This window comes from Trachemys scripta, chromosome 4 (genome assembly GCF_013100865.1).
Source record: "Trachemys scripta elegans isolate TJP31775 chromosome 4, CAS_Tse_1.0, whole genome shotgun sequence".
Classification (NCBI taxonomy): domain Eukaryota; kingdom Metazoa; phylum Chordata; order Testudines; family Emydidae; genus Trachemys; species Trachemys scripta.
Window position 1 is genome coordinate 7,130,197 of NC_048301.1, and position 12,753 is coordinate 7,142,949.

The window sequence follows — 12,753 nt, forward strand, 5'->3', positions numbered from 1 at the left end:
AATGGATGTGCTCGGGGTGTGCAGTGGATGTGCTTGGGGTGTGCAGCGAGGGTGCAGGGGGTGTGCAGTGTATGTGTAGAGGGTGTGCAGAGTGTGTGTAGGGGGTGTTGCAGTAGGTGTGCAGGGGATGTGCTCGGGGCGTGCAGTAGGGTGCAGTGAGGGTGCAGGGGGTGTGCCCGGGGTGTGCGCGCTGCGCGGAGCCGGCGCTCAGTCCCCGCGCTCCCGCCCCGCGCCGCCTCCTGCCGCTCGCTCAGACGCGGCGCCGCAGCCCGCCCGCCCGGAGCCTCCCGAGGGCAGCAGCCGGAGCCATGGCCAGGAGCCGCGCGGAGAGGAACAGCTGGGGTAGGCGGCGGCCGGGCGGGGGGTGCAGGGGGGCGGCTCAGCCCGAGCGGCCGGGGCCGGCGCTGCCCCGATCCCCGGCCGGGCCCCGCCCCGCCAGCATTTGGACAGCACCCGGGGCTGGCGCGGCCGGGCGCAGGCTCCATCCGCCCCCGGGGGTCGCCCTGGCCGGGGAACCGCGCGCTGGCCGCGGGGAGCCGGGGCCGGCTGCGGGGGAGGCGCGGCGGGCAGGGCTCGGCTTTGTTCCCCGGCGCTCAGGCCGGGCTGCGGCGAGGGGGCTGCGTGCGCAGTGAAGGCACAAGGGGGCTTTGCTGGGGGGGGGTCCCCTTACACTCCTGCCCCCTCCCGCTCTGCTGTCGCCCCCGCCTGCTCCAGGAGCCGGGTCACAGAGCCACCCACCTGGCCCTTCTTTCCTCCCCGGCTCCTGCCTGGCGGAGAAGGGGGGTGGGGGTAGGTGGTTTGAGAGGGGCTGGAGCTGTCACCCTAGCTCTGCCCTTCTGTGCTCTGGGGCAGGTCACTGGGGGCTGCCTTCGTCTTGCTGGCCCTGCTCACATCCCCCCATCAGCTCTGGTTGGCAGGTGTCCCTGGTGCACTGGCCTTCGCACAGGGGTGCATTTCTGACCCTCCCGCCTGATTTGCAGAAATGCTGAGCAGGCACCCGCCCCTCCAGCTCAAGTCAATGGGCGCTGCTGGTGCCCAGCCCCTCCCGAAATCAGGCCTTTCGTCTTCCTGCCACGCTTCCCCAGCCTCTGCAATGGGGATCTCCCTAACTCAGCTGCCTGCAAAGGAAACTGCAGATTGATGTATCCCTCAGGTGCGGGGCTGGTGCAAGTGGTAGGTGCAAAGAGGCTGCTATGGGGTTTTCCCTCTCTAGGGTCCAGCTCCTCCCGTCCTGTGCCAGGGGGCTGGGGTGGAGGAATCCCTGTGATCTGGGGAAGCCCCACCCCGCTGCAGAATAGGTTCCAGGGCCTACAGTTTTGGGGGAATCTCCCTGGGGTCAGAGGCTGTTTCTTTAACTCCCTCCCAGCCTCCATCCCTTCCCGGAGGGTGCCCAGGGGGTTGTAGGATGGTGTTGTGGAGGGGGCTGACTCTCCCTTCTGCGGGGTATGGAGATCTGTGTGCAGAGGGGAGTGTCCGTATGTGGAGCGTGAAGGTTGGTGAGGGGCACCTTTCGGATCTAGGTCATCTATTTCGATCTGGTGGCCAGTGGCCGGAAGCTGTTCCCAACTGACAGGTGTTCAGTGGCCTCTGTGAAAAGACTCCGGTGATCTCAGTACAGTTCCGGGTGGCCGGGTCACAGAGCCACCCACCTGGTCCTAGCTAGCCCCTTGGATGGCATGGCACTCTCAGCTGAGAGGCAAATAATTAGATGTGAATACTGAGCTCCCTGATCTCTTGGCGTGGTCCCTGTAGCCCAAAGACAAGGCCCTGTTTGGGGTCAGGGTTGGGAGCCTGGCCTTGATGCTCCAGCTGTTCTGGGGATGGATAGAAGCACCCTAGCCAGGCTGGCAGTCCTGCACCTTTCAATAGGCACTAATGCCACACCATTTTAATGCACTGTCATCCCTCTTTACAGAGGGGCACATGCTGAGGAATCGCTTCTCCTCTCTGGCCAGTTTTACAGAAAGGCTGGTTCTCTGGGCTCTCCTCTTCTCAGTCTGCCTTAACCAACAGGGCTTGTTCTCAGCATGGGACACCAGTTACCAGGCCAGTCTAGAGAGAATCTGTGAGCTTTATTTAATCCTCCCGAGACTCACCCTTGGTCCAGCCTTCTCCATGGTAGTCTCCCCCTTCTCTCTTTTTAGGCAGGGGGTCACCGGATCATGCTCAGGGAACCCTTTCCAGCTGCTTCTGGGTTGTGATAAGACCCAGCACTTTCCCTCAATCCCTCTGCTGCCTGGGAACGTCACCTCATCTCCCCCTGCCCTCTTCACATCCTGTAGGACAAGAATCCCCATCTTCCATCTGGTCCTACAGGCTGTGAAGAAGGCAGGGGGCGTGTGCCCTGTGCTTTCTCATGGCATTTGAGAGATTCTTCCCATGCGGATTTTTACAGCTCTAGGGCACTTAGCAAGGGAGAGTTTTCACCCTGCTGGGGACTGCAGCTGTCTCTGTGGTATCAGAAAATCTGGAGATTGATCATTAGAGTTGGATTGGCACTTTCCAGTCTAGCTGCCCTGCCACGGGAACGGGGCCGAGACTGAACTGTGATCCGGGAGGGAAATCATTTAGTGACTGCTGCTGACTGGGTCCAAGGGGGGCAGAATACCCTTTGCTGAGAGCAGCTTCCTTCCCCCCTCTCTCCCGCAATGCTGGTTCAGCTGATGGCTGAGTGCATTGGTGGGGCAGAGTCAAGCCCCCCTGTGCTGGAGGAGGAATAGCTAGCACCTGCTGCTTTCCCCCTCAAGCAAGGGTTGGCCATTCAGGACCCTGCACAGGAGAGTAAAGGAGACGCCTCCTAACACCCCGTTCCTTCCTTGTGTAGCTGGGCTCATGACTGAGCACTGTTTGTTCACCTCCAGAGCGATGTCTTCAGGATTTTCACTGAGGAGTTACCTTGCCATTGTTTAATGCTGCTGGAGAACAGAACTTCTCACCTACCTGAAAGCTACTCAGTGCTAGTGGCGTCTGATCTTTGGCAAGTTCCTCTGGGGCACAGCTGGGTGAGCAGTGCTGTATTGGTTAGAGAGACAGATTATATTTCCCATTCCAGTGAACTATAAGCTCGGGAATTATTTGCTGAAGAAACTGGTTTCCATTTGAATAATGTATACAAATGGAGGATTTAGTCATCTGGTTTGCAGACAGCTTGGGGACAAAAACGGGCAAAGTCCATCAAATCAATCATTGGTTTAACTCTAGTTTCAGGGTAGGTATCGGGACCCTCATTCTACCAATGTTCCCACTAATATTTGACATCCATGTGCGGAATGAATTTTGTTATGTGCACCAATATGGAGGTGATGTGTGGCAAGGGTGGGGCCGAGAGGTTCGGAGTGTGGGAGCGGCTCAGGGCTGGGGCAGAGGGTTGGGGTGCCGGGGGGTGAGGGCTCTGGCTGGGCGTGGGGGGTTTTGATTGCACAAAAAGATACGTTATTTCCATATGTTCTTTTCGCTGATGGCAATGGAGTGAAAAAAACATTCAACGGAATGGACAGAATTAAATACAGTTAAATAATATATCAGATTCTTAAGAAAAGCCTCAATCCAGAAAATCCATTAAATACGTGCTGAACTGTGAGCACGTTCATAAGCTCCATTGAAGTAAATGTGATTTAGGCTCATGCTCAAGCATTTTGCAGAATCAAGGCCTTAGCTGGGGTCTCAGAAGTTGGAAAGTACCCAGGACCATTTATGAATCTAAAGGGATCTTTGTTGTTGGATCAGTCTATGGTGACCAGACAGCAAGTGTGAAAAATCGGGACAGAAGGTGGGGGGCTAATAAGCCTATATAAGAAAAAGCCCCAAGTATCGAGACTGTCCCTAAAAAATTGGGACGTCTGGTCACCCTAGATCAGTCATCTTTTGCTGCATTACAGCGACAGATCAAAATCACAGCCTAAGAGACCCACAGAGGTTGGTATATTCCTAGACTATGATTTCGCGCACACTCGGCCTTGCATGCGGATATTGCCGGCATAACGTAGAGTGTTAAATGCTGGTGCTTTTTATTAGAAGAAGGTCCCTGAAATAAAAATGTACATTTAAGCAATAAAAACTGTGACCTGTCCCCCGCCCCCGTGATGTTCTTTGACTGTGTGAGTGGCTGCAATATTGTGTAGTCATATCACTCTTTGTAATGGCTTCTCCAGTGCTAGTTTCTTTAGCCCAGCTGCCAAGGCAGAAGACTGGAGCTCTGCTGAAAGCTTCTGGCTGTGTTTAAAATGTGCTTAGATGTACTAAAAAAAAAAAGAACCTGATTTTTAAATAGCACAAACTTTGTTCTAGTTATCTCCTCTTTGTCATGACTGATAATTCCCCAGCTAACTGCTTGGTATAACCCTTCCCTTCTTGTCTCTTGGTAAAAATCTGTTCATTTAAGAGATTAAAGAACAATTTTAGGAAAACAATTCTGCGGAACCCAAAAGAATTGCCTCTCGTTTGCTATCAAAGCTGGCTTCCTGTAACACATGTACCCCTGACCACACATCTCAACAAAATGCTTTCACTAAGGGTGAAATTTACCATGGGCAGAGGGCCAGAACAAAGCCTATGGGTCGCTTGAGCATATAGTGTTAAGTGGTGGATAGACCTCAAAATTGCTGTTTGCTATAGGGTGAATTTCACTCTTAAGAAAGTGCTGTATATATAAATAGCTTACAGATTTTTTCTTTAAGTAACAGAATACAGTCCCTGGTTGTGCCTAAATAAGGACTTCTAGTCTGAGCCCTAATTGGTTCTGTAAAACTCAGCAAGCTTGATTTGAGTGTTACAGAGGTTACACATCCTTCTTTTGAAATCTTTTGTAGTTTTCATTTGCATATGTTCAGCAATGCTGCCTGCCACTAGGGTAAAGTCATTAGAAATCTCTGCTGGTAGAGGCTTATAAGGCACTCATTAAATAAATAAATAAATAAATAAAACCACAGATTGGAACATATATAAAAGATTCAGTTCTGCCTGCTTTATATTGTGGTCCACTGGAATAAGAAAGGCCCACATTGAAATAATTCAGTGTTTATAACTATGAAAGGGACAAGCAGGTTCAGGCTTCATGGCCAAGATTTTCAAAATGGACATGGACTTGTGATTTTGAGAGCCCTTAACAGGGTCTGTATAAAGTGACAGAGAGTCCTGTGGCACCTTATAGACTAACAGACATATTGGAGCATAAGCTTTTGTGGGTGAATACCCACTTCATCAGATGCGTGCTCCAATACATCTGTTAGTCTATAAGGTGCCACAGGACTCTTTGTGGCTTTTTACAGATCCAGACTAACACGGCTACCCCTCTGATACTTAACAGGGTTTGATTTTCAGAAAGTGTTGAGCACACCCACCCACTGAAAATTAGTCCCCTTCAAGGTGTCTCAAATGCTGACCCAAGCTTTCAAAAATCACCTTTAAAAAGTTTTATGATCTTTTAAGCCAAAATAATAAATATTGAGTTCTTTTTCTTCACCTTCTGGCTTCTGACCCTTTAGGGGAGCATTCAGGTCACATGTTCAAGCATTTCCCTGCAACAATGATGGATAGAAACCTACTTTCCCCCCACACCCCATGCACAAAGAAAGCTGAGATTCACAGGTAATCTCTCGATTCCAGCAGCAACAGCTTTAAGAAAAACACCAAATATTGCAAATGGGCGCTTGGTGGGCACCTGACCTCCAGCCCCTTGTCTCTCTGTCAGAGCGGTAGAGAGGGCCTTTCTTATCCCGCCTTAGGCCAGGACTGTTTTGGCTTCCACCCACATCAGGGCCTTTGCCATTAAAGGGGACATGGTAGGGGAACCCCCAGATCCTCCATCTCCACTGGGTCCCATCCAAGGACCTGTGGGAAGCAACACCAGCAGGGCCCTCCCTTTAGAGAGTCTTAAGTCCACTGCCCTGGGCTATTTCTTACTATGTGCTCCTTCAGTTTGGGGTGTGGCCCCTATAACCCAGGCAGTCAATGCCGTAACAAAGAAGTCCAAGTGAGCAGGGCCCCGCCACAGAACTTTCTCCACCCGAAAGGGGAAGTGGGATGTGTGTGTGGAGAAGGCTCTGCCTGGGGGCCTTACCTGCTCTGTGGTCCACTCTCAGGCTCCACCTTCTGCCAGGCTTTCCAGGGAAGGTCTGTCTCACCTGTAGCCTGGGCTTCTGAGCTCCTTTGAACCAGCCCCTCCAGCTGGAGCATGCTGGGCAAGCCCGGCGAGGCAGGGCTACTTGCCTTTTAACTCCTTCAGGCCCAGAGTGGGGTTTGTATACCCCACCACCACGAGAGTCACAGTAAAACTGCAAGAGTTGGCAACACCTCTAATGTCGGGCACTCAGAGTTAGCATGCACTCTTGACAAGGCTGGTTCTTGCGCTTTGTTGTTGTTATTACTGTGCAGCTCCAGCGGTGCGTGTTGGGGCAGGAACATTTGGCCAAGAATTCAACCAGAATTTGATGACATTAAAAATAACCAAGGGCTAGATCAGAACCTCTGCTTCTATTGGAAGGGTCCTAGGGCCATTGGATTGGCCCAGTGGTGGGGGTGGGGAGCTGGAATTCATGGCATCATCCCCTGACCCATAGAAGTGCCTCCCCTTGCTCTCTGCATGATTTGGAGCAGGGAGGTGGGAGGGGCACATGGAAGCAGCTCCATTCTACTGTGTCATCCTCTGCTGAGCCCACAGTATCAGTGGCAGCATTAATAGTCCTGGGCCCTTCCACAGCTGTGGGGCGAGTCAGCCAGTGGTAGCGTGGCAGACCGCTGGGAAGCAGCAGGGCAGAGGCGCTGGAGGTCCATTGATTCACTTTCAAGAGCCACTTGGATCTGGAGAGATTGGGGCAGCTGGTGAAAACTCTTCCAGCTCCAGCTCGAGCTGTGGCAATTGTCTGAGGATCTGGTCTCTTGTGGTGCAGGGTGCTGCCCCGCGCCCCCCGCTCCGTGGGGCTGGCCGAGCCTCGAAAACGGCTGTGGGAATTCCCACAGAGCTTCTTGCTCGCTTTGTGGGCGTCTCCCCTGTGAGGGAGGAGTTAGCCCCGTGCTATTTCCTTTTGGAAATCCTTGCTGCACATACTCCTTTTAAAAAAGACATGGCCGTTCTTAGCCTAGTATAGCATGCTTGAGAAATGCATGCATTTCATAGAGGCGTTGGTGTAGCAGTAATAAAGTAGCTAATCACAAATTTCCCCAACTGAGTAATGACTCCAGAGAGTACATTAAGATCTCTCAAACCGGTAAAATATATTTTCAAACAAAACAACCATTACAAATACATATCAGAGGGGTAGCCGTGTTAGTCTGGATCTGTAAAAAACAACATGCGTCTGAGTATTCACCCACGAAAGCTTATGCTCCAATACATCTGTTAGTTTATAAGGTGCAACAGGACTCTTCGTTGTTTTTTACAAGTACATATTTACTTAAAATGGCATAATGGCCTTTCGTGCCACCTCATGGAATTTCCTGGCACATTTACCAAGAGATCTGGTTTATCTTCAGCAGGTGGGAGGGTATTGTAACAACAGAAAGGTAAAAAAATCAATTAAAAACAAAGGACTATGGAGGTTTGCTGAGAGAGGGAGAAGACCTAGGGCCTGCCGGGAAATTACTGGGCAGGAGACAGTCTTTGTAGAGCTGTGATTGTTGGATGTGGATTTCAATTGTAGGGGCACACCTAAATGTATTTAGGTAGAGGGTCCAGGGCTTCCCACAGTGACTTGAGCTTCCTGGGCAGCACGGGCCCAGCTTCAGTTTCCAGCCTGGCCAGGAGGCAGGGCCCCAGGGGAAAAAGTAGGAGCAGGGTGTGGGGCCACAGTTCCGGCGCTCCTTGGGCCCCCAAAATTGGCTGGGGCCCCTGAGCATGGGCCCACATTAATCCACTACTGAAGCTGAGACATGGATTCCAATTAGTATCCCCAGCATTTGCACCTCAACAAGACACTACCCACTACCATGCTTGGCTTAGGTGCCCCTCCTGTATTAGCTCTCTGTTTCAGTGGGGTTCCTTGGATAGCAGTGGGTGCTAATAAAGTCCTCTCTTTCTGTCTTGTAAGTGGTAACCACTGGCATTGACTCTTATTTTGAAACAAGATACGGGAGAGGCCACGACCCTTTCAGAGCCAAGACCAATGCTGATTTCTGAAATTGGTTTTGAGAGATTGCTGAAAAGTAGTCTAGCTCGTGCCCGTTAACAAGTGGCCGAGCCCTCTCACTGCCTCCTAGGAGGGAGATCTGCTTTTCTGCGCCAGAGTAGCACTTTCCGGCGACAAGACTTTAAAGACATCACCATTGGCACCATACACATCTCTAAAATGAGATGGGCAATGTGTACCTAGTCATGGGTATTGCTTGAGTAGAATATTCCACAACTTCCTACTGTGGTTTCAAATACTATCAGGGTTCTGTTGTGTCACAGAATGTGCGTTCCCAGTGTCTGAGCCACACAGGCTGAACAATGGCAGTTAATATCGACAGAGGCTAGATTGTGTAGGTTCACAGATGTTAAACCATCGCACATCCGTTTTTGGCATCTAAGCAGTGTCTGGTGAAACAGGCAAATATGGTGGCCACGAATGGTTGAGCGAGGCTCAGGGACGGGATTCGTGCACCAGCACGCTGAATGCCAAGTGACTATGTAACCACACCTTTTGGAACTCAGGAAGGACAAGCCATCCTGTGTTAAATCTTCTTCCTCTTTTTTTCACTGATCCAATTTTTTTGCCATTCTTCCTTTAAATTTTTCTGTACTAGGTGTTGGGGTTCTTGTTTACTCGAGGGTAGTCCTGTGTCAATCCTTCCATTTCTCATAGAGCTTTTAGTTGCTTTGTCTGCCAGTTCGTTCCCTGTTATCCTGGTATGTGCTGGGATCCAGGCTAATGCTACTTGTATCCCCATCTGTACTAACTCTGTTATTCGAAATGTAATTTCATTGATTCAATCACTTTTACATACAGAGACACCCTTTTTTATTGCCATAAGTTCTGGTAGTGAGCCTGAAAAAATGGCCAGCATGGCTGGTGATCCAGCCTAGATTCAGTTTAATTGTTGCTACTAGTTCTGCTGTCGTGATATTCTTTTAGATGTGCTCATTCCTAATTTTGGTAGACACTATGCTGTCCCTACTCTTCCTATTTTTTTTCTTTTTTGGACCCGTCTGTATATATTTGACAAAAATGACTTCACTTTTCATCTATATGCTGGTACACGTCATTGTTTATAGCTGTGGTCTCCTTTTTACACGTAAGTTTGTAAAATAAATCCAAATCCACACTCAGACAAGTGGCTTCCCATCCATTACTAATTTTGCCATGACTCGAAGTTTTGACTTTGTTTAGCTTTTCCTGATCGTTCAACATCTGCATGCACATTTTAACTCGAACGGCATGCAGAGTTCTAGAATTGTGTGCTATAGGTTGTTGTGGGCTGGCGTGTTGATACGACAGCGCCCCCTTTGGTCAGGTGGAGTGTTGCACATAGTTTGCTCGATCTGGCAGGGCGGCCAGTCAGTTCCTCTTGCCTGAGTCTCTATGGTAGCCCCGTTCTGGGCTATGAAGGGTGTTAGCATCATTCCTGCTGAGGGTGTGTGTGTTCTCTCCTTATATTTGGGGGCTCAGCTGGCCCTGGTGGGTGGGAGGCACTGGCGGGGGTGGGGGAGGCGCTGATAGCGCGGCTGCCAGTGGGTGCTCAGCACCCACCATTTTTTCCCTATGGGTGCTCCAGCACCCAAGGAGTCAGTGCCTATGTTCCCTTTTGTAAAGGTCAATTCTTTTGATTTTAGTAATGGAGAACTTGAAACCCTCGTCATTTCCCCAGTCTGAAGTCACTCGTAATGCTTTCTCGGTTCTCTTTTGCCACCTCAATATTCCTGTTCCTAATCCACAGACCACAATCACCTGCCAACAGAGTGGCACTTACCCACCACTTATTTGTTTTGGAGATCATTTATCATAATGTTAAAGAAGGTTGGGCTGATAACACTTCCCTGAAGTGTGCCGTTTTTAATACTATATATATTTGGCATAATTTTCCCATCTTATATGGTCCTTGTACTCCAAAATTCTCTAATCCATCCATACATTCTTCCCCTTATCCATATTTTACCTACTTTGTACAATAAGGTTTCCCTCCATGGCATGTCATATGCTTTTTCAATATCTAGAAAGACAGCTATCACAAAATCTTTGTGTCTCATACTTCTTTGTATTTCAGTTTCCAGTTTAACAATACAGCCGATGGTGCATCTTCCTCTCCTGAAATCACTCTGCACCTAGAATGCCATTGTTTTCAAACAGGCAACCAATCATTCACTCACCATTCTTGCCATGATTTTACCCAGACAGGATGTAAGAGCAATCGGTCTGTAGGCCTCCATTTTTGTGAGCAGTCTCCCACTTTCTACAGCCACCGGCTGCCCTTTATAGAGAATTTCCTGATCCCACTAAGGTGGGGCTCATCTTTAATCAGGGTTGGCCTCAGCCCATGCTCTCCAGCCCAGAGGGCAAGCCACCTTGTCAGACCCACCCTCAGGGGTTTAAACAAAACTCTGAAGGCCTCCTTCAACCAGGATGTGGAATGAAAACCAAGCAGGAAGGCTTTGTGCAACCAAAGCTTGAGACTGTGAAAAAGAGGTTTACCAGCCAGTCCTTTCCGACTTTCACGACCACCTCACCGCATCCTCCTCCCTGAGGGAACTGAGCACCTGAGCTGTCCAGATCACACACCCCTGACAACCCCTGAACATAAGGGATGCCGCTGTGGTCCTTCATCTACTCAACACTTGGAGCAGGATCAATACACTCCATTATGCTAGAAAATCCCTTTCTCTCCCTCCTCCCCCCACATTATGCTTCATTTTCACCATTTTGCTTAAACTTCCAACCAGGCTGCTAAAATGCAGGATTCTGGGCAAGCATCCTTCGAGGAACAGGACATGAGATTTCTGCTACCACTCAGCTCTGCCATACACTCAGAATGAAGCTGCCTCTTCCAAGGTCTCACATTACAGCAGCTGACTGGTTGGCTTGTTTTGTGTTAGTTCAGCAGGAGCAGAGTGAGTAGAACACCGGCAGCAGCAGCAGGGCTGAGTAAAACACGTGCGGTTAAAATGGGGATATGCCAAGTTTGAGTAAGTTCCCTTGGTTAATGTCGTTTGCAAAGGCCAGACTCCCTGTCCTAGAGCCTGAAGTCCTCTCCAGAAGGCTCTTAGAGGGATCACACCTAGGGGGAAGAGTTTAATTTTGCTCCCCGTGACCATTCAGTTTTAGGCCTGTCTGGTGAGGCCATTCTTAGTCACACGGTGGTGATTTCGCAATGTAGACAGTCTGGATAAAGACAGTTTCAAAGAGGACTCCGAACCGTCATCGCTACTGAACTGGGCAGGATTCAAACTAGTCCTGTGAAAGACCCTGCCCGATGAGCAGCATGATGCAGTAGTTTCATGTTTGAGTTCAGAGGGATAAAGAGAGACTGATGAAGTGGTTCACTAAAGGTTTCCCCCACACTTTTGCTTATTTGCATGGTTCAATCCATGGGCCGACCTCAAATTTTGCTAATTAGGTTCCAAAGGCAGAAGGCCCAGTCCTGCAAACTCTTACTTCTGTAAGGAAGGGCGTAGTCATGCAGGCAAGCACGCATGTGAGTAGCGCTTGCAGAGCAGACATGCACAAATTGGTTTTCTAAGAGCCTGACCTTGGAACCTTTACTCACAGGACCGATCTCTACTGAGACTGTTCCCGTCAGTAAGGGCTGCAGGGAGAGGCTCTTTCCAAAGAAACAAACAATGCTGGATTGATTATGTTTGACTGCTTTCCAAAGACCCATTTCTATAATATGATCTCTCATAGCTGCATGCATATGCCAAGCTTTTGCCACAGCGATACGCAATTTATCTAGTTTTCTCGGCTGCAGACACCGCATTTGCAGCTGTGTGTCAGCATTTCGGAGCAATATGGAGCATGTTGCATTTTAGTTTATTTTAGTTTGTAGACGTTCCTAACACAACTGAAAATGGATCTTATTTTTTCCCTTAGCTTTACAATAATTCTATGGGCTGATTAGGTGAACCAGATATCTTGCTTGCAGGCTGCATCTCTCAGAGGACATCATAAATATGACTCTGCTTAAGTCTCATCTCCTTCATCTTCCCATATTAAGTGACCCTCTGAGAAATCAGGCCTGACTACCACCTTGCTTTGGAGAAGCTTGTTTTAGTCACATCAACGGTAATTAGACTATTAACAAGAAAGGGGAAGTAAGTCCTGGCAGTTGACTAATGAACAGCTTGACAAGTGACGCAGTTGCAAGGGTGGCCAGCGCGAGGCTGACCCATAGCACAGAGAGAAGAGTTTAGCTTGAACAGCAGCAAAAACAAAAGTGCCATTAGGGAAACTCAGCTCTCTTTCCTTTCTGTTTCTGTTACTGCCAGAAATGAATTTTGTGTTGGTTGATCTATGAGGTCTTGGAAACTGGTTAAAAATTGTGTGATTTCTAGCCACACAAAACCAGCCTACAAAATAACATTTGACTCACCGATCCAGTAAATAACCAGTATCCTTCAGCGAACAGGTGAAGGGAGTTCTCTAGAGTTCACAATAAACAAGGAAGTACTTACAGTTTTATCTTTTAGGTGATAGGAACAGTGTGTTACAGCTGAAATTTGCACAGAGAAGCACCTGATATAATGTCCTTGCTGTACTCATATCTACAGAACAATGGAAAATCAACCCACGCAGTTCTTCACACCTTAGTAGAAACTGTACGTTGTCCCTGCTGTTCAGAAGATAT

General features: G+C 49.4%; 1 protein-coding gene across 2 annotated transcripts in view; it reads left to right on the forward strand.

Annotated features, from left to right (window-relative positions):
• The first annotated feature begins 227 nt into the window (after positions 1 to 227).
• ATL1 (atlastin GTPase 1) overlaps positions 228 to 12,753 on the forward strand; it is a 48,399-nt gene continuing 35,873 nt past the window's right edge. For both annotated transcript variants that reach the window (XM_034768885.1, XM_034768886.1), the window contains exon 1: positions 228 to 342. In XM_034768885.1, coding sequence (XP_034624776.1) covers positions 309 to 342 — 34 coding nt within the window. In that variant the 5' untranslated portion in view covers positions 228 to 308. The remainder of the gene's footprint in view (positions 343 to 12,753) is intronic.